The sequence below is a fragment of the Ziziphus jujuba genome, chromosome 10 (genome assembly GCF_031755915.1).
Source record: "Ziziphus jujuba cultivar Dongzao chromosome 10, ASM3175591v1".
In the NCBI taxonomy this organism is placed as follows: Eukaryota; Viridiplantae; Streptophyta; class Magnoliopsida; order Rosales; family Rhamnaceae; genus Ziziphus; species Ziziphus jujuba.
Window position 1 is genome coordinate 28243116 of NC_083388.1, and position 27334 is coordinate 28270449.

Genomic DNA, 27334 nt, shown 5'->3' on the forward strand with positions numbered 1-27334 from the left:
ACAAAATTCACATATTTAATTATAACATCGATTAATTGAAGCCTCAAAAGGCTTCTAACACCAAAAGTAAATAAACAAATATAAGCTAGCCTTTTCCTTTTAGCATGAATGTGTAAAATCGTGTCACATATCTTATTTCACATTCATATCAAAATATAAAACTGTGAATCTTAGCTTTTGAATGTAAACTGCAACAAATTAAGCTGGCAAGAGATGGATCCAGCAACTAAGTTTAAAACTTCTTTACATGAAATGGTGCACCCTTCTGCTTCCAGATTTCAGCATTGCCTCAAGGATTGCAACATCTCTGGCACCTTCGACATATGAGAGACGCGGCTCAGCCTCATAGGGACTTCCCTTCTGAAGCAATTGCAGCACTTGACGAATTAGAGTATAGCCCACCAGAAATATCCAAATAATTAAGATAATCACGGGGGCATGACCAAGTTAATTAAGGAAAATAAGATAGCACCAAATTAGATACGCATTAAGAAGTTCCAAGGACAATTTAGCGGTCAGAAAATGTTAGTATGTAATTAGCCTAATTCCATCCATTGCAAATACTCCAAAAGGGGGAGTCTTTTCTGATCTTTAATTATTGGAATGGACTTGGACCAAAGCAGAGCTTGGCCTTTGTAGCTAAGAGCTGATTGGGTCGGTGTTCAGAGGAAGGGGGTAGGAGGGGGCTTGGCTTTAACTTACGGTGACTTGTGGGGGCAGCTATAGCATTAGCTGCAAGCTACATAGAGTTGGACCAGTTATAACAATTTAGACAAAGGACACTTTTGGCTTGGCTTTAACTTACGGTGACTTGTAGGGGCAGCTATAGCATTAGCTGCAAGCTACATAGAGTTGGACCAGCTATAACAATTTAGACAAAGGACACTTTTAGCAAACAGCTGGACCAGTTATAACACTTTAGACAAAGGACACTTTTAACAAACAGCTTTTGCTTTGCCCATCAGCACCATAAACTAAAATCTGAAATTAGTATCATAAGATTGTAGAGTTGGACCAGTTACAACAATTCAGTCTAAGGACACTTTTGGATTTCGAAAGATTTGTCTTTATTTCACGTGTCAAATATATAATTAAAAGTTGGTCTTCAATTTACCACATAGCCATGCCTTCAATCATGGTTTCCACGCTCGATTTGTATTGTTTCCTTTGAGTCAACAACTCTCCAGAAAATCTAAAGAGGAACAATGAAATTTGGTGCATTCGAGAGGAACTGTTGGATTTTTGGAACAAAAAACACGGTAAAAGGAAAGGAAAGAAAACAAGGAGCGTAAAATGGTGTGAAAAACTTACTTAATTTATTTTTGGACAAAAATATATAAACATAAGCTTACAACAGTAAATCACCTACTTTTCACCTACTATTGCAGTAATCATACCACCAAAAGATAAGTCATACTTTGGTTACTTAATACAACAGTGTCTTACCAAAAAGCTGAATATAAAATAACTAAAAATAAAAAAAAAAGAACTAAGACACCAACAAAAGTGTCATTACACTAACACTCTTTCTTGACACTTTTGTTGGAAACGTTAAGATCATTTCTTAATGTTTCAAACCTTTTTCTTGACAACGCTTTTGTCAAAATATCAGCAATCTGGACCTCAGACTTGCAATGAACCAGCTTCACTTCACCATTTCTTTCAGCTTATAAACTTTGTCTTCTTTTCCTTGAACAACAAAGCTTTCAAGTTGTTCAACATACATTTCTTCTTGCAAGTAACCATTTAGAAATGGGGATTTCAGATCTAACTGGTAAACTTTCCAACCTTCTTTAGCAGCAAGAGCTAGTAGAAATTTGATTGTCTCATGCCTTGCAACTGGTGCAAACGTATCTCCACAATTAATACCTGATTGCTGCACATAATTCTTTTCTACCAATCTTGCTTTATGCTTGTTTATAGTACCATCTGCATTGAGCTTAGCCCTAAAGACCCACTTCACTTCAATTTCCTTTTTGCCTTGAGGTTTTTTCACCAACTCCCAAGTCTTGTTTTTGTTTATCATGCTGATTTTAGTTTCCATGGCTTCTCTTCATGTCTCAAACTGATTTGCATCATAGAAAGTAATTGGATCACACAATGCTAGGTGGCATCTCTCATATACATCTGTCAAGGGTCTTATACCTCAGACATCGGCCAGGGGTCTTGTACCTCGGACATCAGTCGTGGGTCTTTTATCTCGGACATCGATCAACGGTCTTCTATCTCGGATATCGGTATGGGGTCTTTTACCTCGAACATCGGCCAGGGATCTTGTACCTCAAACATCGATCACGGGTCTTTTACCTCGGACATCGGTCAACGGTCTTTTACCTTGGACATTGGTCAATGGTCTTCTACCTCGGACATCGGTCAGGGGTCTTCTACCTTGGACATTGGATAGAGGTCTTCTACCTCGAACATTGGTCAGGGGTCTTTTACCTTGGACATCGGACAAAGGTCTTATACCTCGGACATCGGTCAGGGGTCAGGGGTCTTATACCTCGAACATCGGACAGAGGTCTTATACCTCGGACATCGGACAGAGGTCTTATACCTCAGACATCGGACAGAGGTCTTTTACCTCAGACATCGGACAAAGGTCTTATACCTCGGACATCGGCCAGGGATCTTGTACCTCGGATGCTTCTCTCGGATGCATCAGTTAAGGGTCTTGTACCTCGGATGCATCTCTCATATACATCGGACAGGGGTCTTGTACTTCGGATGCCTCTGTCATATACATCGGACAAGGGTCTTGTACCTCGGATTCCAATAACATTCTCATCATCTGAATCAGCCTCCTCCTTAATTTCATCATGTTCTTGGATAAAATTCTCTTCTGAGGCTTGAACTTCATTCTTTTTCCAATTCCATTATACTTCAAAGCTTTTATTATTCATTCTAACATTTGGAATTTCACTTACATGTTAATCATATATTGTGCAAGACTTATTTTGAAAATTTAGAGAATATCCATTTTCAAGCATTTGTCCTACACTCAACAAGCTTTGATTAATTTCAGGTACATATAACACATTTGAAATGAGTTTAGTACCTGTTGAAGTTTTCACAGCCACATCTTCTTTGCCTTGAACTTGAATAAAGTCTCCATTTCCAATTTGGACTTGGGAAACAAAGCTTCTGTCTAAGCACTTGAAGAGATCAGCATCATGTGTCATGTGTTGAGTACAACTACTATCCACCAACCAAGCTTCTTTGCTACAGTTTTCTACATAACATGTAGCAACAAATAGCCTTTCCTCACTTTGCCATGCTTCATCAGCAACTTGCACTTGGTGTGCTTGTTATATCGGTTCTCCTTTGTTTTTACAAACTTTTTCAACATGTCCAAGTTGTTTGCACGCTCTACATTGAACATTAGGCCTAAACCAGCAATATTTTTCAGAATGGTTGTCATTTTTGCAATGAAAGCACATCACAAACTTCTTTCTTTCACCCTCTTTGTTTGTACCAACACCATCTCGTCCTTTGTCATTACTTCCTCCATCTTGCTGCTTCCTTTGGTTATTGTTTGCTGGAGACTTGCCTTTTTGTAGTGCTAGAAAAGCACTTTCTAAAGCCTCTTCTTGTCTTATAGATCTTCTTTGTTCAGTTGCTTGTAAAGCATTAACAAGCTCTGACAAAGAAATCTGATTTAAGTCTCTTGACTCCTCCAAGGATGAAATATTTGCTTCGAACTTCTCTGGTAAGCTGACCAACACTTTTTCTACCACTCTTCTGTCACTCAGCTCCTCTCCAAGAATTCTGATTTGGTTTACTACCTTCATTAGTCTGTCAATGAAGTCTTTTACCAACTCAGAATCCTTCATTCTTAAAGTTTCAAACTCCCTCCTTAAGTTCAATACCTGCATTTGTCTTGTTCTTGCACTTCCCTGGAACTCTTCTTTTAGCTTGTCCCATGCCTCTTTAGCTGTAGTGCAAGCCATTGGTGAACATCACTTCTGAAACACCAGCATGTAAGGCAGATAAAGCCTTAAACTTTTTAGCAACCTCCTCACTATGTTGCTTTATTTGAGCGATAGTGGGATTTGTTGTCGAAGGGGGAGGATTTCTTTCGGTCTCTACTACTTCCCACGAGTCAAAAGCTTGAAGGTAAGATTTCATTTTTATAGACCACATGGCATAATTTTTTCCAGAAAATATAGGAGGTGATGGAGCAGAAAAATGAGTTGAAGCCATTTAAAAAAGGAAGGAAAGGTAGAAGGAAGGTTTCTTGTATTTTTTTTGCTATTTCAATCACAGCCTCTCTAAGATCATTAGAGCTCTAATACCATTTATTGGATTTTTGGAACAAAAAACACAGCAAAAGGAAAGGAAAGAAAACAAGGAGTGTAAAATGGTGTGAAAAACTTACTTTATTCATTTCTGGACAAAAATATATAAACATAAGCTTACAACAGTAAATCATCTACTTTTTACCTACTATTGCAGTAATCATACCACCAAAAAACAAGTCATACTTTGGTTACCTAATACAACAATGTTTTACCAAAAAGCTGAATATAAAGTAACTAAACATAAAAAAGGAACTAAGACACCAACAAAAGTGTCATTACACTAACAGGAGCCATAACTCAGACCCACCATGAAGACAGTCAAACAGATGCTTGAAAGAACTGATGAAGTCTCAATTCCACCAGATCCTGCCTCTTTTTTCAGTTCAATCTAAGTTCTAATATATATATATATATATATATGCATATGATTTGAGGTGGCGGTTGTTAAGAATTTATGTATGCTAAATGTGCTATATTTCATGTTTTAATGTTGAATAATTATTTACATTTCATAGACTGCATGCATGAAAGAATTATGTTACAATCAATGTCAAGTAAATATTAATGTTCTTGTTTACATAATGGATGTTCTGCAATTTTCATTTTAACACCCTATTATATGTGGAGATGTGTATAAAAATATAATGTCTACATTATAATGAAATGGACACAAATCATATATTATATACATATATAACGCAGCTATTTGTTTTAGCCACCACTAAAACTTTTTTAATCACAAGCTGATTCCTACAGGAAAGTAGACACAAATTTAAAAGCATATATCAAAATATTTTGACTGGTATACATTGAATGCCAAGTTGCTTAATTTTAATTCATTGCTTTTAATTTATTTTGGTAGTAGCCAAAAGATGTTTATAGTCATCCATTTTGAAGTCATTTGCAGAAGGATTTGCGGTTTGCAATTTGGGTTTTATTAATTAGTTTATAAAACAGCCGTGAACATACGTTGCAGTTTCATATTTGGCCGCCAGTCTGAAGTCAATGAATGGAGATAATATCTGTTAGTATATTAGTTAATGTTAGCAATTAAAAAAATAAAAATAAAGAATTTTCATAAGCAAGTGAGCAAGGAATTCATGAATGAAATAACCATGGAAATGATCTAGAGGATAAACATGCATTAATTTGCAGCAGAGAATCTGCAAGTTTTGAAGAATATTTATATGTAAATATAACTATGATGTTGTATGTCATCGTGTGAGGTTTTGTGAAATCATAGGGATGGATAAGAGTAGGACAGGACAACAAAGTCGGGAAAAAAAAATAAATAATAATAATAATAATTAAAAATAAAATAAAATAGCATTGAACTGGTCTTTAGGTCTTTCCACTATACTCAGGAATGGTTAGTCAACCCCTTTCCCTCCTTCTGTAGCAGCAATGGCTGTGTATTTATATTACGTTTACTTTTCTTCATTAACTGCACAAATTCTTTCTCTACCCTATGGCCATTTTACCATTATACCTTTTGCTTTTCTTTTTCTTCTACTTCCTTGTACTCATCTTAATTTTAACAGATGCCATTTTCTGCCGATGCTTAAACTTACAAGAACGTGTCTCTTGCTCCTCCCTCGTTGCACAAAACAATATTAACTCTTTCTGGACATCACCATCTGCTGAATTCACTTTCGATTTCCAACAAATTCAAAAAGATGGATTCTTACTAGCCGTCTGGTCCAACAAAAAACCTGAGAAAACCATAGTTTGGTCAGCTAATGGAAATCATCTAGTGCCAATTCAACCCAAAGTTGAACTTACCTAAAACGGCCAGCTCCTTCTCAATGCTCAAACAGGACAACAAATTTGGAAATCTGATTCCAACGACAGTGGAGTTGCCCATGCACCCATGCTTGATTCTGGAAATTCGGTGCTGGCAAACAATGGTTCTGTATATTTGTGGGAGACTTTTAGGCAACCAACTGACACGGTTTTACCAACGCAACTTTTTGCTGAAGGAGGCACACTGGTTACATGACACAAAATAATTTCAAGGAAAATTTCCCCCGTTCTTCCTTGGTGGAGATCTTGTGCTTTTCACAAGGCATTCTGCTTCGGATGTTGTAAGTTTTACGTACGGGATACAGCCGCAGCCAGTGGGACTTAGCTCATCTTCAACACGTCAGGCTCCATTTACCTTGCAGCAAAGGATGAAAGGATAGCTAGCATGCTATCACCCAATAAAAGATTTCTACCAGAGAGCAGTCCTCGACTATGATGGAGCTTCGAGGCATTTTGTTTACCCAAGGAGCTCCGCATCCAGTGGAGGAAGGCCCATGGCCTGGTCCATTTTATCTGCCGTGCCTTCAAACATATGCTTACTAGTGGAAGAGGATAGAGGTGTTGGACCTTGTGGGTTCAATAGCTCCTGCACATATGATCAGAGAGCCACTTGCCACTGCTCTGGAGGTTACTCCTTCGTTGATCCTGGTGATGTTGTGGAAGGATGCAAACAGGACTTCCTTTTACAAAGCTGTGACAAAGAATCTCCTGAAATAGATCTCTTTCATTACTATGAGATGCCAAACGGAGATTGGGGTTATTCTGATTATAAGCATTTTCAAAACGTGACAGAAGATTAACGCTGGCAGCCATGCTTAGGAGATGGTTTATGTGTCGCTGTCATGTTTCAAGATGGGTTGTGTTTCAAGAAAAGTCACCTCTCTCGAACGGCAGGATCGACCCTGGTATTGATGGAATCACTCGGTGGCAATAAGGAAAGACAGTTCTACGTTTATACCTAGAAATACAGTTTCGAAAGAGAATGATTATTCAACTTTGATGCTAATTGGAACAATCCTCTTTAAGTATCTCTGTTTTTGTGAACTTTCTATTAGCACCAGTAGCTTTTCTGGCTGTTCGTTCCTACTACAAGAGAAGAAAAGAGATTAAGCAGCAGCCAAATCTTTCCAGTCGCGAATCTCCAATCTTTCAGTTATGCGGGATAAAAAGGGTGAAAAAAGTGAAGAATTGCGTAGTGGTGGCAGAAAATTCATTGCTTTTAAAAAGATTCAACAGCATGGTGGCAGAAAGTGATGTGGAATTCAGAACTGAAGTGAGTGCAATTGACCGACCAAATCATAGAAATTTACTCAAACTGCTAGGCTTCTGTACTGAAGAGCAACACCGGCTTCTCATAAACGAGTTTCTGAGCAATGGTTCTCTTGAAAGCTTCCTCTTTGGAGATTCAAGGATCAACTGGTACGGCAGGATCCAAATAGCCTCAGATGCAGCAAGGGGGCTACTCTACTTGCACGAAGGCTGCAGCACTCAAATCATACATTGTGACATCAAGCCTCAGAACATTCTTTTAGATGACAAATTTACAGCAAAAATTTCAGACCTTGGATTAGCCAAGCTCTTGAAGTCAGACAAACTCGAACAACGACTGGAATTTAGCCAATATCAGTAAACGTGGATGTCTCCAGCTTTGGCATTTTGTTATCGGAGCTGCTCTATGGCAGGAAAAATGTTAAAGCAGAGGCAGGGGATGAAAATGAAATCATACTTGCTGAACGGGCATATGAATGCTATGTAGAAAGGAAACTTGAGCTCTTAGTAAAGGATGACAAGGAGGCAACGGAGGACTTGAAGAGGGTGGAGAAGTTAGTGAAGATTGCAAGTTGGTGCATTCAAGACGATCCCTCACTCAGACCCACCATGAAAAAAGTTGAGCAGATGGTGGATGGAACTGTTGAAGCCTCAATTCCCCCAGATCCATCTTCATCTTGATCTCTCTCAGACCCATGCAACCATATGCTATGTGCAAGTATTTTCCACCTTGTAAGAATTTGTCACTTAAGGTGAAACTGAACTGTCTGCTCTTGCCATGTAACTTAATTTTCTTGTGTATGTCAGCTGGTTGTTTGATAAAATTACTTTTGCCCCCACAGTTTTGATCTAATTAACCAACGTAGCCCTTTCATTCGTTCATTCATTCAAAAAAAATAAAATAAAATAAAATTCAAAAGGCCTTGAAATATCCAAAAGCAAGGAATACTACAGATCTATTCTTAATTAAAAATAAAAAGGTGTGATTTTGCGTTAACAATAACCAGTAGAAGGAAAGGCAATGACAAAAACAGTCTGAGAACCAACAAAATTATTATTCCCATAATTGACAGAAACTGAATTGTTTATCCAAATTATGAGTAAGTATAGAAACTTTAACATGGTTTCGATCCTTCTTTTTTCCAGTTTTGAGTTGTCACCACAAAATAGGTTGTCGGCGTTTACATTAAACAAGAAACCTGTGATTTGGGGTCAGCCTCAGCCAAAGCTTTTCTGATAGCGAGTGAATTCAGCATGTTAACGTTTGGCATGGTCATCTTGCTCCTGCTTCAAACAGTGGCAAATGTTTATTTTCCTTTTCCACTCTCCTGTTAATCGACGGCTGAAAACAAACATAGGCCTAATTTATTGTGGTAACATACGACAATTTGATCAAATTAAGCAAGTATCATTTTCCTTTTACCATCAATAAGCCAATGCAAATTCAATAATTTTGAAATCGAGAAATGAGTATTAAGAAACTTGAAGACTGAGAGGTGATGCAGAGCCAGTAGTTCACCGCACAGGCACAAAAACAATGCATATTCATAAGGAATCATAATTGTCCAAAGAAATGACCAAAATTGTCGTAACATTGTAATTTTATCTGGTGTAACAAATTGGGTCCCTTGCGTGAACCCAAGAAACAGGTTCGCGGAAAAGAAAGTGGACTGGTGAAAATCAAGAACTCAGCAAAACTCGAAGGAGGGACGTTATGAGTGGAGACCTATAACAGTCTGGCACGTGTTGGGGACAGACATACTTAGGAGGAATTTTGACAGATGGCCGTGGGTTATTGGAGGATAGTCAAGGGACAAAAGACCATATCTTGCCCTTCCACTTCCGTTATGGTTGTCTTCGCCGTCTTTGCTTGATTGGTATAATATTCAACAAAAAATTCAGAGAAAAATGGTCAAAACAACAACTGCTCTCTCTTACAAATTTCAAACATTCAACGGTCATGCCTTACGTAAGAATAATTCCATTGGTCCTATTATTCATTATTCATATTTAAGAGACAAGGTTTCATTGGGGATTTTGTAAAATCGAGGTTTCTTGCGTTAAAAAACATTTTTGCGTAGCCATACAAAAAAAAGATACAGTGAGAGAGTCAATAGGGAGTAACTGTCAAAGATAAAGATAAACGGCCTTTACATATCCTTTCATAAACTTTTTACCAAATTAAAATTGTGTGCCGTAATAATCAAGACAGTCTGTATTTTTAATACCCACACCAAAAACCCGTCTTGATTTATTTCTCACATGTACACATTCTATATGGAATATTCTTTTTGCTAGGTACTCAATACCAGATTTTGAATGAATTTTTAACCCAAAACAAAGAACGATATAGCTTTTGTCCATAACATTCAGTTTTACTTGCTTACTAATCGGAATTTCTCTTCTTTATTACATGTTGAGTACAAAGGAAAGAAACTCCGTGTTACAAAAAGATATAGCAACTCGTTCATGGCAGGTTCCTTACCTTAGTCCAGTTTGGGATAACAATTTGGAATGGCATTTGAAGGTCGTCCAGCTGTAACATGCCTGCTCTCACTCCTCAATCAATTGATCATCCACTCAACTTATTATGAGATTAAATTGTCCGGTTTTACACACAAGGCTAGCCAGACTCGTATATTAACAAAACGTATTTGATTGATGATACACAAATTTCAAAGACATGGAATACAAGAAAACAACTATGTCATACCCATTGATGATGAGAAAGAAGAAAATAATGCACGTATTTATCAGAAATCATACTGTCCATTTATCCAGTCTAACAAATTGAGTCATTTACATGAACCCCACAAGTTGGTTTCAAACTAGGGGGTGAACTAGATAACAACAAAATTCATGATTTTTTTCAACCGTTCACAACTTGAACGTTCGGAAGAGTTATGATCATAACTTACAGTCCTGAAATGCAAAAATGATAACACTCATGCTGGTAAATGTCCAATGGATTAGTGAAGGCCACCCAAATGAGCAATGAATGTGTCATTTTTGCAGTCCTGAGCAAACAATAAATAAATAAAGCACCATACGTTAAACAAAATTTCTAAACTTAAGTAATAAAAAGGGAGGCATATAATTAATAAATCATGACTTACAATCTAATCCTGAAGTATCTAACAATTTATGCTCCAAAGTATTGGATCAAATCTTCGTCGAGCATAAAGTCTTCCAAAGAACTAGTAGTGCCATCAATTCCAAGATTGAATGGGCTATTGAATCCTCCGAAATCTAATGACAGGCTATTAATGGGAGACCCAAATTGAGCATCAATATGTCTATCTTCTTCACTCTGAAACGGGTCTTTTACATAATAGGGCAAGTCTCCTCCAATGACCTCACTTCCATTCCTATGTACTGTTGATATATCATCTCCATTTGCTGGTGTAACATGATGTTCATTCACCGCAAGCTGAGACTGTTGTTGGCCATGACTATGACCATAATCTGTTGGATTGTAGTAATTATATTTATCTCCATTGTGCATCTCAGGATTTCGTACCGCGGTATAATGCATGGCTGTTCCACCCACATGCATACTCTGTGTCGAAATTACATTGTCAGTAGGAGCAGAGAAGTAGTTGAATTCAGATACTGGTAATGGAGTTTGGACATCAAGATCTTTTTCCAGTGGATGCAAGGCCGTCGGTGTCTCATCTTCCTGCTGACCTTCATCCAACATCATTCCAATCAACTGATCAGTGTGGTTTATATCTGGCAGAGCATTTCTTGGCTCAATCTGTAAACGCTCATTCTGAGATGGCTGAGGAACTTGATCACCAGGGCTTGATCTTACACGAGGTCTTTTTCTCCTCCGTTGCTTTTCCCTTGGCTCTTTATCTTGGACAGGGTTAGCAGTGCTATTGCGTAAATTTGCAGAGGGCTCCATATCCACAGGTTGACTTATCCTATCCTCTTTAGATGAAACAGAGCCTACACCATCATCAACACCATCAACATCATAGTCACTGTCACTGCTAGCAGCAGGTTGCTTTTCACCACGTCCTCCTTGGGGCATCTCAGTTATGCCAGATGTTCCATTATCACTACTCGGCTGCTGAATGAGGGACTCCTCTCTGCTTAAAACTCCTAGCCAGATTGCACTCTCCTTTGCTGTCATCTTATCCTGTAAGCATTTTGACTGCCGAACATGTCTCCTTATCTTTGCAATATTAGGTGACATATGCTTTATCACAGCCGTCAAAACGCCAACCTTCCACATCTTCTTCAAGTCATGTGGCTTCTTATAAGGAGGACTTTGACCAGTAGGAAGCCCTAATTTGATCCACCAATCTTCATTCCCAGTTGGCCACCAAGGTGGTGGGTTTCCCTTTTCTAATGGGAACTTCCTTTGAGGAGGGTTGCAGTGTTGCATCAAAGAAGATAAGAGAGAACCAAGAGTTGCATCTTGCAGGTCTTGGAGAATGCTCTGTGAGTTCCCATTCCGATTATTGTCTGCCTCACACATGGTGGCAACACATTCTGCTTCATACTTGGCTATGGCTGCAGGCCCATTCTTATCAAACTTGACCTTCTCCTTCCACCATGCTCTAATGTTATCAGAAGAACCACTTACCGGTTTTCCCTTCTCAGGAATGATTCCATACACAAATCCACGAGCTTTGCACACTTCCATAAGCTTCAACATATACTTGAGAATCCCATCTTGTGCTCTGGACATTTTCTTCCTCCGAGCCTGATCGGTGGTCTGCTTGGGTTTCTGCTTTTCTGCAGCTTGTTGGGCAGCAAGTTTCTGTTTTTCCTTGAGTCTTCTGAGTTTGACGCGATCTTTCCACATTCGTCTCTCCAACTCGTCTGCTTCAATCTCTTCATCGCTGACATCTTTCTCTGCTATATTGTCACATCTTATGTCTTCAACTTCTATGTCGGAGCTGTCGTCCAATTGATCATCAATCATCAGAGTTTGCTCCATTGAATCAAATTACAACAACCTTTGAGTGGTTGCTGATAAACTTATCGAAAGGAATGAAATATGATTTCTAATCCTACCAGTTGTTGTACCCGAGCCCAAAAAATACAAAATTCTCCTTAATTAAGCTAAGTAGTTAATCAAGTTGAGATTTTGTTCTCTTGTTCCAAACAATCATAGTCAAGTACAAAAAAATTTTAATTTCTTTCCAACGCTTCCTCAGAAAACAAGCAATTCCGGGAACAGGTAAAGTCCCATAATTGTAAAAAAGGGCCAAAAATTACCACTTTTTTGTAGGGCTTTAACACATGGAAATTAATATACATGACTGAGATTGGGTATTTGGAATTTATAAGCAGCGGCACCAACCAAAACTCGAAAAGAAAAACCCCATACATGTATAACACAATTCATCGATCGGTCAGAACACACCCATCCAAATACTATTGAATTACAAACAGACAATTTGTACCAAATAAATACAAACAATTAAAAAAAACTAAAAAATTCAATTGAACAATTTCCTGGACGAATAAAAGAAGACCCAGTACAATTTCAAAGTATTTGGAACTCCATAAAAGCCCTAATAAACCCCCCCAAAAAAAACAAAAAAAAAAAAAAAAAGTCTTACCTAGAATCAGCTCCCCCGTCTTCAAATTCACCCATATAATCGATAGAAGCGTAGAAGGATTTAGTTTTGTTTATGAGAAATATAAACAACCCCTTAAAAAAAAGGTTGCGTTTTTCTATTCTCTTTTTTTTTTTTTTTTTTTTCCGTTTGAATGGTTTTTTCTGAGTGACCGGATATATGAATCCAATCAAAAATAAATAGGAGATACGAAAATACACAAAAGGGTTTTATTGTTTATTTATTTATTTTATCAAAAAAGAAAAAGGCTACGATTGAAATCCGAATAGAATTGAAAAGAAAAGAAAAATAATAAGAGGAGAGAGAGAGAGAGAGATGGTAGGCAAGTCGGCCAAAGGTTCTTACGAATCGACGACACAAAACACCTCTGCCACAGTCTCTGACTCAGAGTCGCCAATTCCGAGGCGTAATCCTCTGCGACGCATTCATATATGATTGTTTGTTTTTTTCTTTTTTTCTTTTTATTGATTCATCCACCAGAATTTCCAATAGAATCTCGTGAATTGTTTTCCGTGTGTCTTTTCTCTAAAATACCCTTTAATTCTTGTAATAATATCACAAAACAGCCTATGTTATGTTATATATGAAATTCTGGAATCAATTATTTATTTAATCGAATAATATAAAGTAATTTTCACCCTAAAATAGAAAATATATAAAAAAAAATATAATGCAATATAATAATATAATGGATAGTTTTGGAAAGGAATGGACATCCTATTAGAAAGAGATGTGACTACTTAGGGGTCCAAACACGGTATCCTACTCACCAATCACCATGCATTTATAAAAGGCCTTTCAATCTTCATAACAACCTTTTTTGCTTTGCTTCTTTTGTTTTTGGTTGCTAAAGTACCCTTTTTTGCTTGCTTACTTGCTTTGCTGGAATCCTAATTCATTACCAAAATATACCACCTATCTTTTTATGTAAAATTAACTTTGGAAAATCAAGCTGGTCGAAATTTTTTTTACTTTTATTGCCAAAACATATTTGATTTACTAATTCTTCCTTATTTAACACAAAATTTTATTTTTAGTAGAAAAGTCAATTGACATGGCTCATAATCCTGCAAATTAGGAATTATATATATCTACCTCAAATTATTTACTTTTATCGATTTATTCATCGCTTTTGTATACTATCCAAGAACTTATCATGTTTGTCATTTTTTCTTAGTAATTTACAATAATTTAACTTTAATTTTATAGAGGGAGAGAGGACTCGATTAATTAAAATATATATATATATATATACACATTTAAGCATAAAAAAGAATTTTTTTCTGTTTAAAATTGAAAATTCATTGAAACCAAAATAGTAGACTAAGAAAATCAAAATTTTAAGTTTCAAAATGTTTTTTCATGTATATTTTTTTTGATCATATAGACATTAGAAAATGATCAGAGTCAATTTGAATTTATTGATCCACATATATTTTAGTTCGTCATACAATATGGGTCAATTTATTAGTCTTTTTGGAGGTTCACACATAGGAACAATTTACAAAATTAAAGATGTCCAAGCTATCTCTTTATAATCTCCAAATAATGACGAGAATATTGTTCATCCTAGATAACAAAGTTTGAATAATTCAAAGCACATAGTATAAACTCAAATCAAAATTAATCATTGATTGTATATAACTTCCATACGGCAAAGGAAAACCCGATTGACACAGAAAGCGAGCAACTAATATTTGACTGATCACAAACTTCTATTTGTCAATCAATCAAGTTAATCAAGAGCTAGAGGTTCTCATAAAAATGAATAAAGGAAGACAAAAAGAAAAAAGGGAATTCTTTATCTTACGCTGACTAACTTTAAGAAGGACCAAACCCCCCCATTATCTTCTTCTCTCTTTTATTTTTCATAATTTAATTTTCAGCCAACTCCTACTCTTTTAATTAATTAAACCCAAAAAGTAGTTTAGTCCTTCTCAATAAATAAATCCTTCAAATGTGAAAGTCTTAAACTTAGTGAAGATGGTTGTTTTCCTTTCAAATATATATGCAGCCGATGGATCTCTTAAATATTGGGTTAATCCCTAGCTTTTTTGGTTGAATATGTAAAATTACATGACCAATTCCGGATAAACGATTTAATACGTAAAATTACACTATCTCAAAAAGACACGATGCTCCAACTACTTTTTTTTTTTCATTATTCAAACATGTATTTAGTTAAAAAAAGAAAAAAGAAAAAAAGAAAAACAAAAGAAGAGTTGTCATTATTTATATGTTGATAGTGAAGATTAAAACTATTTCCAAAAGACACCAATACTGCCCTTCAATCACTTTGACCATGTTGCTCAAAACTTATTTGACCATCATCCAAATTACAAACTATTCAGGAATTAATTTAAAAAACCAAATATGATGGAGAGAAAGTAAACACAATTTTAAAATGAAAAGTAAGGAAGATGATCACTATTTCTGACTTCAAATGATTTAATAACTTTAATGCAAAATCTTGATCCTCAATTCATAATGTTCTAAACTGATGATGAATCAATTAGGCACTACTGTTCTTGTTATTTTTTGCTGATGTTTGTTCATGCATCAACTGGTGCTTAGAATAAGTTCCATGCCCACCAAGCTTGGTCCAGTCACTTTCACCAATATTTTATTTTGATGAATATTCTTATATTAATATATATGTTATACGCTGCTAAATTGTGTTTTTGTCATAAGTCGATCGATCAACATTATAATGGATACCAATATTTGCATAGATTAAATTTAATTTTCTTATTATTTTTATTTCTTATATTATTTTTAAGGTTGCTTTGACTCGAACAAGCTAGCTAGATGAGAAGAGTCTCATGGGGACCACTTGATTTGCTTCTAACGATGATAACGTGGGTTTGATCCGATTGATGGCAACTGAAAAAACATGAAAAAATGAAAAATGAATTGTCTTCTTTGTAGAAATATAAATATAAGTTGTCATAATTATTTATAAGAATTATGAAAACGCAAGATCATACGTCATTCCATCGCATAAATCTATGTATCTTTTTTTGCTGCCACATCTATTGGAGGAATTGTCTTTTCAAAAGCGTATCCAATTACTTTATTCTAATATTATTCACCCGAAAAGACAAAAAACATTATTTTAATATTTGTTAATACGACAACATAAATAAGTTTTGTACACGACAAAACCGATCAACCTGCTTCTTCTTTTTTGGGTAAATGATCAGTACACTTCTTCTTGTGATCATGCCAATTACATACCTTAGAGTACATATACAAAACCATGTAAAATTATATAATTATTAATGTTACATATAACTAACAACAAAGCGACAATCATATGAATGGAATATATATGCTGACAATATGATGTATGAATTTATATTAATTAAGTCTAAACTTATCAAAAAATTTTATTAATTTTAATCCATTTGAAATTGCTTCATTTATTTTAAACAAACTACAAGATAAAATCATTTGAACTATAACTAATGAGAATATAAAATGCCAGTAGTAATGATATCTAGACAATTCACAAATCAATCAATTAAATTGCTTTAAATAATATATATATATATATATATATATATGCTTTGCATTCTACTAATAATCAATATGAATATGCACAAAAATAAAATTTATTTTGCTATCCATATTAATTTTTTTTCATTTGTCACCTATGCTAATTATCTATTTTAACTATAGGTACTAATGAACATAAATAGCATTATTTTCAAAAATAATTATGAATATGGTGACAGTGATTAAATTTATTCCCCAAAGACAACCCTTTGAATCACTTTTCCCATGCATCTTGCTCAAAAACTATTAACGGAGTATAAATTTCAAATGAGTTTATCGAATAAACAAACATCGAAGTGCTGTTATGAGAGTTTAAAAAAAAACAAAAAAAAAAAAGTCACAAAAGAAGTGGATCATTGGATATTAGTTTCTTATCAAATATCTAATATAAAAAAGGTGAAGCCAAAATTCAATGGACAAAATAATGAAATGAAAGAGAAAGTAGTTTTCAAAATGTGATTGGCTAAATATCTCTAGAGATGGACGTGGCGAATTCACAAATACACATTTTGATTGTCTTCAATTCGCATTACAAATGCAGTAGAAGCTTTTAGAAGATTGCATAAATAGCCCAAAAGTTTCCGACATAATTAAAATTCATCAAACCGGTTTATAAAAGCTTTATCTTCTTCGTCAAACCCAACTCTGCCTCTCAGAGGAGCCAGGCAGTACTAACAAATGTTGCAATTTTATATTCATTTGAAAGGTCAAACAAGAAACTGATCCATATCTACTTAATACCCTTTTATCATCCGTTCTTGGTTCTCAATCACATCTTCTTAATTAATAATTTTCAAACTTAAGTCTAAATATGTTTGGGCTTTAATATAAGTCTAAATATGTTTAGGCTTCAATATATATGTATTGATCGACATCCATCAACCTATAAATATTGATGTTAATTAAAGTGGGAAAAAAAAATCATGCTTCCTAGACTTGAATAAATTTATAGATTAAATAGGTTTTAGTAATATAAGATCTGATCGGTTGTACTAAGAATCACTATTGAATGCTTAATTTTATGTATGATTAGACAGAGCAGAAGAGAAATTCGAATAATGGTGCTTGAATATTGCTTTCTAATTAATTACATACAAGGTTATTATAATTGGGTTTCTTTTATTTTTTTTTTTAAAAGAAGACAAAATAAAACAAAAAAAAAAAAAAGAAATAGTAAGACGAGAAAACGCAAATGAATCTGATCCGTCCATAAAATTGAGCTTTATTCATCTACTTAACTTATCCAAATACAGATATGCAAGGCAAGAGTACTGCCTACTAACAACAGAGAAATATTTTCTCCAAAAAAAAAAAAAAAGCACAGAAATATTTCTTTAAATGATCTGTTTTATTTCTTCTACAACACTAATCATTTATTTATTTATTAAAACACCAGCCAGAACCAGTTTGTATAAATTTATAATCGTGAAGCAACGGAGGGTTGCAAAACTTTGTCACACGACTCTTGAACGCATGCAAATCACACCACTCCCATTATTACCTTGACCTGATAATTTCTTCTTTCATGGCAAGAGACAGAGCACTCAGATTTCCTCCACTCTCAACTCTCACCCCTGGCATTGCCACCGCTCTACTCCCTACAAAACCATCTTCTCCTACTCTAATCTTTCCAAACTTCACTTTTCCTCCTTCTCCTTCATATATATGCCCAAACAGCAGAGCTTCTCTCCCAACTGACCCACCTCTTTCTATCTCCACCATTTCTGGATTCAATGAAGCTCCCATGCAGTCCACATAAGCTCCTTGATCGATAACTGAACCCATGAGCTTCATCCATAGCACAAACATCACAGAACCGCTTGTCATTTCCATGAAATAGTCGCCAACTACTGTTCTAAATGCCTGCCATATGGTGTCCATGAAAACCTGTTTGCCCCAAATTAGTACAGTTTCATCTTCTTTCTTCTTTCCCACTAATGCCCATTTAGCCACCACACAAGCTAATGCAGCTAAATAACCCGAAGAGATCCAAAGCAAAGGCAACAGCCATTGTAGTTCGAGGTTCTGAGTGTTCTTCAAGTGTAGAACCCAATTCAAAGGAGCAAAGATTACTAATCCCAAGAGGAAATAAGGAAAAACTGTTTGTAGTAAAGGTTGAGCAAAAATGGCCCACAGAGTTTGATACCAGGTCCTTTCCAGGGTCACTGTTTTCTCATCTTTTTCGGCCAATGCTGCTGCCATTGGACAACCGGATAGGTCCACTTTGACATCAGATTGCTCTATGAAGATCCTCCATGCCTCCGGAAGAGGTTCTCCATTTCTCAGACGCTGGCAGATCTCATAGATCAATGAGCGACCATGATCAATTGAAGCACTCTGGGAGCATGATGAAGCCTTGATAACATCCACCTCAGGACATCTGAGAAATGGATTGAAGTCCAACTTTTCTGATTCTTCTGAAGAAAGATTCTGATTGATAGTAATCTCTCCAACGTCAACATATGGGAATTCTGTCTCATCCCATGGTTTGGTACAGTCAAGTGCAACGTCACGGCTGGTTTTGTCATCCGGAATTAGCCTGAACTGCAACTGGAAAACATAGCGAACCCCATTCGGGGAACTCACACGTTTTCGGAAATCTTCCGCAAGAAACAGTAAAGGACGAGTATCCTTATCATCCCTAGGAATTGCACCTGTCTCAGGAGGAAGAATTCCAGTTGGCTCCACCTTACCAATATCTTCACTGATATTCTCATCAAAAGGCCTCAACTTGAATTTGACATACATTTCCTGTCCATCTGTGAACCGGAACAACCTGCAAATGTTTGAGTAGTAATGGAGCTCAGTATAAGAATCTGCATGGCGTAGGGAATTCCACACTGCATCACGCACATGTGGGGCTCGTTTGACATGCTCTTCCCTTGCAGCAAGTCCACAAACTAGCCATGTCGCAAAATCTGCAATTGTCCGGGCATAGAATGCATTGCCTGTTTTTAGAGTCAGGTCAAGCATTGGAGAGTCAAAATTAGTTTCATCTGGAAGAATTCTTAGCGCTGCACCACGTGCATCGATCCTAGCATCATCATCGGCACTCAAGCTGTTGCTGTGTCGGACTATAACAGGGTAGCTTTTTCCAGGGCTAAAGATTTTGTGATCTGGCAAATTGCCTTTAATGTTATCATAAATCTTTAAGTGCCCCTTGCCACTAACACCAATTCGATGGAAGTATCTTGATCTAACCTTGAGAGTTGTGGCAGCCAAATTTGCAGCCAGATTACCAACTATTTTTTTGTACTTCATGTCCATCTCTTCTATCCGGTCATCCAAAGAATGCATGGTGTTCTTGATCATGACTGGATTATTAGATCCAATATAAACACCACCCCTTTGGAGCACTGAATTTATGGGAGCAACTGAAAGTGCGCCGAGAATAACATCTCTCTGAATAACTGAACCAGGAAGGACTAGGCTTTGGCTGCCAACTACTGAGTTATCCTGCACATCAATTTTTCCACTAGTATACCCACCATAAGATGAGTAGAACCCAGAAATGATCCGGCTGAAATCACCAAGATGGACACCAGCACCAATTGAAACAAGTTTTGGGTCTGGAATTGGATTGATAGCCCTGATAGAACAATGTTTTCCAACCTTTGCACCCAAAAGGCGCAGGTAGATGCAAAAGGCTTCTGTTCCTGATAAGAGCTTGGCAAATCTAAGGTGGCAGGCAATTGAGATTCGGTGGCAAAGCCAAGTTTTAAGGTGGGTTTGCTTTGCTTTTCCTTTAGCATTTAGAAAATGGATCACACCAGACGAGAGGAAGCTGAGTAGCAGTCCATGAGCGAAGTAAGCAATGGCTACTGAGATGGAAAAGCTAAATATGTTTGCAGGGACATTGGAAATTATGGTGGCATATGCTACAATGGTAAAAGGTATCCAGTGAAAGGCTCCAAATATGCAAGTAAATGCAAATTGTGGTAAGGAAAGAGGCTGCTTAGATAGCCAAATGTAGATTAAGTATAAAATGGCGGCCGAGAGAGAGCTGAGGAAGCCAACTAAGTATATGCCCATGAACTGAAAAACGACCTCATTTTGCCTATTATATGTAACATCTGGCAGCGTTGCATCCTGAAACGATGTTAAAACAATGACTTGAGATCTTTCTTTTTTTTTTTTTTTTTTTTTGACATCTAAATTTAATTGCACAAAATGGTGCTAAAAAATTGCACATAATAGTTGAAAAACTTTAAAAGTGTTATGGAAAATTTTACCCTCACTGGGACCTAAACAGGCCCAAATTCAAATCTTACTCCAAAGTCCAGATTATGATATTTATAAATATATATATATATATATATATTGAACCATGTGGGAAACCCAATCATAAGGTGAAAAGTGTCACCACGAGAACAATCCCTAAAACTCATTTTTGGCTCTTTCTATCAACATACAAAGGGAACTGCCAAGGGATATTAGGGTTGTTATTAAGATATGTGGGCGTCATTATTATACCATTGTAACATAACCGAACCTAGGATTTGGAGCCTTGGCCATGTGTCAGCAATCCAAGGCCCCTAAGGTTTGAACCAGTGAATCTTTCACCCTCCATATTGGATACATATTGATAATGATGCCATATGGAAAATGCAAGTTTTCCAAATCCCCAAAAGGCTTTACCTATTTTCTCTCCTTTTCTCCCCCCTCTCTCTTCCTCCTCATACCCACACAAACCAGCACCTATTTTGCTCATTTCACCTTGGAAATACCTCACTTCTGAACCGTATTGTGAAAGCCGGTGACCCCACCAACCTATCTCTAATGACATTTTATTATTTTGTAGGGTTTTTAGGACCTTGGAGGGATGGTGACAAAATTTCCGTGCAACAAGAAGTATGAAGTTTGGGAAATCTAAAATTTATCATAGGTTTTATAATTCTTTAGACATTGAAAACAATAAAAAATAATAATAATAATAATATCAATTCGGTGACATTTAGTGTATGTGTAGCAGAAAGAAAGAAGTCACCTTTTGAAAATTAATATTGCTGGCAGATTTGTATACGGGCTTGGCTCCACTTTTTTGCAAGGCCATTACCTGAAGCCCTTCTCCCAAAACACTTCCTTTCTGGATAACAGCATAAGGTCCAACTGAAGCATTTCTACCAATTCTTATTGGGAGGAAGCTTAGAACTCCATTCTTCACTTCATGGCTCTGAATCAGAGCCCCTTCTGCAATCACTGCTCCATCTCCAAGTGAAACTAGAGATGGATCTGTGATGCCAACTGTGTCAAGCAAAACTGAAGATCCAATCTTAGCTCCAAGCATCTTAAACCAATAGTTGAGGAACACTGTTCCTCTCAGATGTTCTGCTAGAACTTTGGAAGAAATTTCTTGGACCTTGTAAAGTGCCCACCACTTGACAAAATCCATTGACCAGATGGGAATTTCAGGGGTTAGAGCATAATTTGGTCTTAAGAAGGAATTCCCAAAAAGAGAAATGCAAATGCAGGTAGAAACCATGCAAAGAATCCAAGAAAGTGGAGAAAATAGAAGGGGAACCAAATAGGTTAGCCAGGGAATTCCTTGCAAAAGTTCATGGATAGCTGAGATGGAATGCATAAAAACAGACACTGATAAATAAGCAGGAAAGAGTAGCAGGAAGGCAATGTAAAAGAGAGACAGATTTTGGAATAACCAGATGCCCAACTGGCCAGACATGGAAATCTCCAACCCAGACTCAGCAGAATCAATCTCAGTTTCTGGAACACAGGATGAAGTACCTGTCATTGATTGATCAGGTTGGGACTTCAGCAAAAGATTCTCTGAAAAGCTTGCCAATTCTGCAATGCAAGTTGCAGTGAAAATATCTACAGCTCCAACTGGAACACCAAGGAAATCAGAAAGCTTTTGAGCTGCTCTGACCACACCAATTGAATCAATTCCATAGTAGACCAGATTCTCAGTGTCAGAAATGTTCTTGACAGGAATACCAGTCTGCTCAGAAACTAGTCTTTTCAAGAACTCTTCAATTTCTTTACTACTTATTTTTGGATCTGGTGGAAGATGATCTTTTGCTTGCTGATTCCGAGGGGTATTCCCATCTCTGCATGTACCTGTAGTAAAGGATCGAGTAAAGAATTTTTTCAATATAATTGGCTCTGGTACCATACTTAGTGTTCCATCGTTGAACTGTTTCAGGCACTCAAATCTTTTGATTTTCCCAGATGTTGTTTTGCTAATGGTTCTAGGCTTGATAAACTTGAAAGTAGCAATATTGACTCCATGTTCTTCTGCAACACGGCTTTGAATATGCTCAATCTCATCCTTGCTAATAGGTTTCCCATTTCTAACCTCTGCTATTACAACTAAACCAACCTGGTCAGAGTGATCAGGCACTGAAATTCCTTTTGATGATAGGATTTCCTCTGCAACACCAATAACAGCACAACAACCAGGACGTATAAGTTCAGATGAACTTTCAACTGTCTTCTCTACATCAGCTGAGTAAATATTTCTTCCAGCTACAATGATAAGATCTTTGATTCTTCCAGTGATGAATAATCGCCCATTGATTATCCGTCCCAAATCTCCAGTTCTAGTGTAATGCCTTCCAGGATGGTTCTGAAGCTCATTTCTAAAAGTCGTTTGGCTGAATTCTTCTCTGCCCCAGTAACCTATTCCAGCACTTGGACTACTAATCCAGATCTCTCCTTCCTTTCCATCTTCTTTGAGCTCCTCACCAATCTCTGGGTCAACAATTCTGATATCAACATCTTCATCATTCGGAGCCACATATCCACAGCATACTCTTCCTTGCCAATCTACCAAGATTGGTTCTCCTTCCCCAAATGCACAACTGACAAATACACAATTTTCTGCCAACCCATAACCCGGTGCCATGATATACTGAGAAAGTCCAAAAGGATGGGTGAGCTCAATAAACCTTTTTAGAGTTTTATGCCTCACTGGTTCAGCTGCTACCATAAGGAAAATCATGGAAGAAAGATCATATATTTGATCCTTGTCAGATTCCAATCTTCGAACCACTAGTTCAAAGGCAAAGTTAGGGCCGGCACTATGAGTAGCTTGATACTTACTCATAGTTTGAAGCCATAGAAGTGGATTCTTGATAAATGTTAAGGGGGAAAAAAGGATTGCAGATCCACCACTAACAAGAGCAGTAAAAAGTCCTCCAATCAGTCCCATATCGTGGTATTGAGGTAGCCAGCTTACCAGTACTGTCTTTGACGTGCTCTTGTATCTTTTTTGCATCAACTTCACATTATGGATGAGGCCACCGTGAGTTATCATGACTCCTTTAGCATCACCTGTTGAACCTGAAGTGTATTGCAAGAAACATAGTTCACTTGGCTGAGGTTCAGTTTGATCAGCTACAAGTTCTGAAACCAGATCCTTAGAGTTCTTAATCCAAGAATCTGTATGTATCCATGGAAGATTAGGCCATCGAGCTGTGGATTTCCCTCTTTTTCCTGTCAATGAGATTAGATTCTTCACTGAACCTGCCCGAACTGCTGAGTGGTAACCAATTGTTGATAGGATTGCCACTGCATCACATGATTTAGCAATGTTTTCAATCTTTATAAGTGCTTGCCCACCTCTTTGTAAAGGATCTGGAGGAAGTACTGGAACTGGTAAGACTTTGGCTCTTAAGCATCCAAAGAAGGCATCAATGAAATCCAGACCCGGCACATAGACCAGAAGAACCCTGTCACCAGGCTTGATAACTGGTTTTCTACTTGTCGAGAGCTTTTGAGCAATGCAAGAAGCATTGGCATGAAGTTCTCTGTAAGTCCTCTGGCAAACTGAAGCTCCTTCTTCATTTATCCAAGTATAAAGTGTCTTGTTTTGAGTGACTGGATGAGTTGCCCAGTGATTCAAATATCCATCAAGTGAAGACAGATCGGGAAACTCGACTCCTGGGAGTTCATGTAAATCTTTGGAATTCCCTTCCTCACAATCTTTTTGCAAGAGAAACAGCCTCTACAAAAAGAAACATGTATTTAGAAACTTAACTAAACGGATGAATATTCAAATCATTAACTTTACCATACTGTCAGTTAGAATGATAGATTACCTTAGCATAAGGAAAGGCTGGCAAAGAATTTTGACTTGCAAAGTGCTTACAGACTAAACCCATGGCATATGATGCATTTCTTTCTGTGAGCTCAAATGCCATAAGCCCACCTACATAGTAAGTATTCCTCAAACCTTGAAGTTCAGATTCGAATTTCTCATAGAATCCATCCTTCATATCTGTATTGAAATTATATAGATAAATGAATATCTATCAATTGTCAGGAGTAAATGATGCGAGAGCAAAAATTTAATGTACCTTGGCTGCCAACATGAGGAAAATACTTAAATCTTCTTTGTAGAACAACTTCCTCCACTTCTCCCCTCATATTTTTAACCGTGTTAATTGCAAGCTCAGTAACATTTGGGCCCCTAATTTCAGCAGAATTTCCATAAGACCAGAACAAGAAAATATCAGTATCAGCATAAAATTTCTGCATTGCAACAGGATATCCAATCTTTGCTGGATCTTCCATATATTCACCAAAGTAATAGAAACCAACTGGCATGTGGTCTAGCCCTTTAATCTTCAAAACAGTGGTGTAGTAATCAATTGTCTGTACTTTACAGAACAACTCCTTTTCGAGATCACCCATATCCAGTACTTCTGCTTCATGTTCTGATAATAAAGTACATAATTAGTTAGACATCTCATAACAAGGAATCAGAAAAAAGAAAAAAAAAAAAAAAAAAAAAAAAAAAAAAAAAAGGTAACCTGTAATGTTTGAAGTTAGTGATCTATAAGTTCTTCCACTTCCGAAAGGAAGGGAACCAGAGATGATGATCTTATCAAAATCCATAGTTTTAACTTCTCCATTACAATCTTTCATACCAACTCTGACTCCATCAGAATCACGTGTGATTGCCAATACTTCAGTATTGCAGTGAACTTTTATTGGAATTGATTCACTGACCTTCTTCCAAAGACTTGTATATCCACCCTTGAAACGGCGAATTTTCCCAGCCATGGATGTACGAGTGAACTCGTGAACGTAGGCATATGGCATGTCTTGGACAAAACCATACCCAGAAGCCGTGTATCCATAAGCCACAGATTTAGGAACAGATTTAATTCCACAACTATCAAGATATTGAGGAGTTAAGTCTGAAGCAAATTCAGCTACAGCATGGATTCCAATTTGACCAGAATTCTTTGCCTTATCCTACCAATGAAATGAAGAATTAATCAACAAGGAGAGAGATCAAGAAGTAAACTATGCCTGCATATAACAGTAGAAGACAACCTGAAGTTCCAAGGTTAGTGAGATCATAGATACATAATCATCTGCAACTTTTATATCTTGATACTCCCCTGACGAACCATCAATGAGGGCAAGCTTGTGAGTGTCCATTTCTTCTAGTTTAGAGCCAGTCTCTTTTGCCAAGTGAAAGATGACAGGAGCGCTATTTGCAGCAAGAACTTGACCACCCAAATCATATATCTTCCCTGTACAGCAAGAACTGTAGTCAAAATATGTAGCATAATCAAGCAGGAATAGAAGAAGCCATAGTTTATTTTGTACCTCCAATTTCTACAGATTCGCACATGCCACCAACATTATGATACTTCTCTATTACAGTCACATTACTGTAACCAAGCTTTGCTAGAGCATAGGCAGATGACAAACCACTTGGGCCACCACCTACTATGGCAATTCTTGTGTTCACAGGCAGGCATGGATGCAGCTTGGAGAATTGATCTTCTATTGATTTTTTTGGGTCCATCTTGTCGGCTGTTCAGGTGTATTCCTGCATTGTCCATTAAGATCAATAACAACTTAAAATGCAACTTCCATGGCATTTTTAACTAATCTAAGGATTTGTGGCAAAGAGATCAAATGGATTATAGAAGAAGAAGTAGAAGAGAAAAGAATGTTAGACAAAGACTAAATGCCAAATAAAGCTCCCTGTTATCTGTGACATAGACGAATCATCCTCCTGATACTATAATAAATTCAGAAACTGAAATCACATTCCATTTGGTCTTCACCTTAAGCGATCAAAAATAAAAATAAAAATATCCAGACAATAGCTCCAAAAGAAAGCTCCTAACAAAATCCAAAGTGCAGAAGATTGATAACTTATTTATGAATAAACATAGCCTGTATAGAAGAAGGTCTATAAAACCAAAGATGAACATTTAGCTAGCTGTCTCTACCTTGTACGTTACTGCCAAGAAAAAGATGTACTCTATTTCCAGAAAAATGTTTCTGAAAGAAAAATCTTAACAAATTTTTTTGATTTTCTTATAAATTATTCATTAATTCACATTCTAGAAGACTAGAACGATCCATTTTCTTTAAACAAAAAGACAAGTTCAGCAATTAAACGCCGACACAAGAATAATGTCATACGACTCATACCTCAACTAAGCTCAATGTTTTCCATGGTCACATGAAAGAGTTGTACGATCTCAAACAATGAAAAATGTAATCCTTTCTATTTTCCCTTTACTCCAATAAAAAACGTCGAATTGTTCCCCTGCTTCAAAGAGACTTCCCCTGCACATTTTAGCAAACATACTAAAGACATTTTGAAATTTCATTAGATATTTTTCATTTTTAAGAAGATATAGCAGCAACAATATAAGTTGCCAATATTTTATGACGTTTTAGTCGAAGCTTCTTTTGAGGAGATCAGAAAAAGAAAAAGAGGGCCACGAAGGGAACAATTAGATCCTATATACTACTAATGGAGTCAGACCTCCAAACTTTTCAATTTAATTTCACTTGTTTGATCAAAAGACTTGA

General features: G+C 36.7%; 4 protein-coding genes across 5 annotated transcripts; 1 reads left to right on the forward strand and 3 right to left on the reverse strand.

Moving 5' to 3' along the window:
• Positions 1-1645: 1645 nt before the first annotated feature.
• Positions 1646-3833, reverse strand: LOC132799733 (uncharacterized). Its single transcript, XM_060812199.1, has 4 exons — positions 3476-3833; positions 3269-3387; positions 3059-3155; positions 1646-1980 (listed from the first exon to the last, which is right to left on the reverse strand). Exons 1-4 carry the CDS (start codon positions 3831-3833, stop codon positions 1646-1648), a joined length of 909 nt encoding a protein of 302 aa, XP_060668182.1.
• Positions 3834-6598: 2765 nt separating this feature from the next.
• LOC125421056 (G-type lectin S-receptor-like serine/threonine-protein kinase LECRK2) lies at positions 6599-8054 on the forward strand. Its single transcript, XM_060812200.1, has 3 exons — positions 6599-6860; positions 7160-7688; positions 7787-8054. The coding sequence occupies exons 1-3, from the start codon at positions 6599-6601 to the stop codon at positions 8052-8054; spliced, it is 1059 nt and encodes a 352-aa protein (XP_060668183.1).
• Positions 8055-10122: 2068 nt separating this feature from the next.
• On the reverse strand, positions 10123-13390 carry LOC107404662 (ETHYLENE INSENSITIVE 3-like 3 protein). 2 transcript variants are annotated; one of them, XM_016011643.4, is made up of 2 exons: positions 12953-13390; positions 10123-12283 (listed from the first exon to the last, which is right to left on the reverse strand). In XM_016011643.4, the coding sequence occupies exons 1-2, from the start codon at positions 12985-12987 to the stop codon at positions 10516-10518; spliced, it is 1803 nt and encodes a 600-aa protein (XP_015867129.3). In that variant the 5' UTR covers positions 12988-13390; the 3' UTR covers positions 10123-10515. The 2 variants fall into 2 exon arrangements, with proteins under 2 accessions (XP_015867129.3, XP_048324310.1); XM_048468353.2 differs by lacking the exon at positions 12953-13390 and having other exon boundaries at positions 10123-10390; positions 10490-12928.
• Positions 13391-17739: 4349 nt separating this feature from the next.
• On the reverse strand, positions 17740-27078 carry LOC125421193 (uncharacterized). Its single transcript, XM_060811833.1, has 8 exons — positions 26948-27078; positions 26108-26333; positions 25829-26031; positions 25300-25747; positions 24844-25203; positions 24586-24764; positions 21516-24491; positions 17740-20617 (listed from the first exon to the last, which is right to left on the reverse strand). Exons 2-8 carry the CDS (start codon positions 26307-26309, stop codon positions 18026-18028), a joined length of 6960 nt encoding a protein of 2319 aa, XP_060667816.1. The 5' UTR covers positions 26310-26333; positions 26948-27078; the 3' UTR covers positions 17740-18025.
• Positions 27079-27334: the final 256 nt, after the last annotated feature.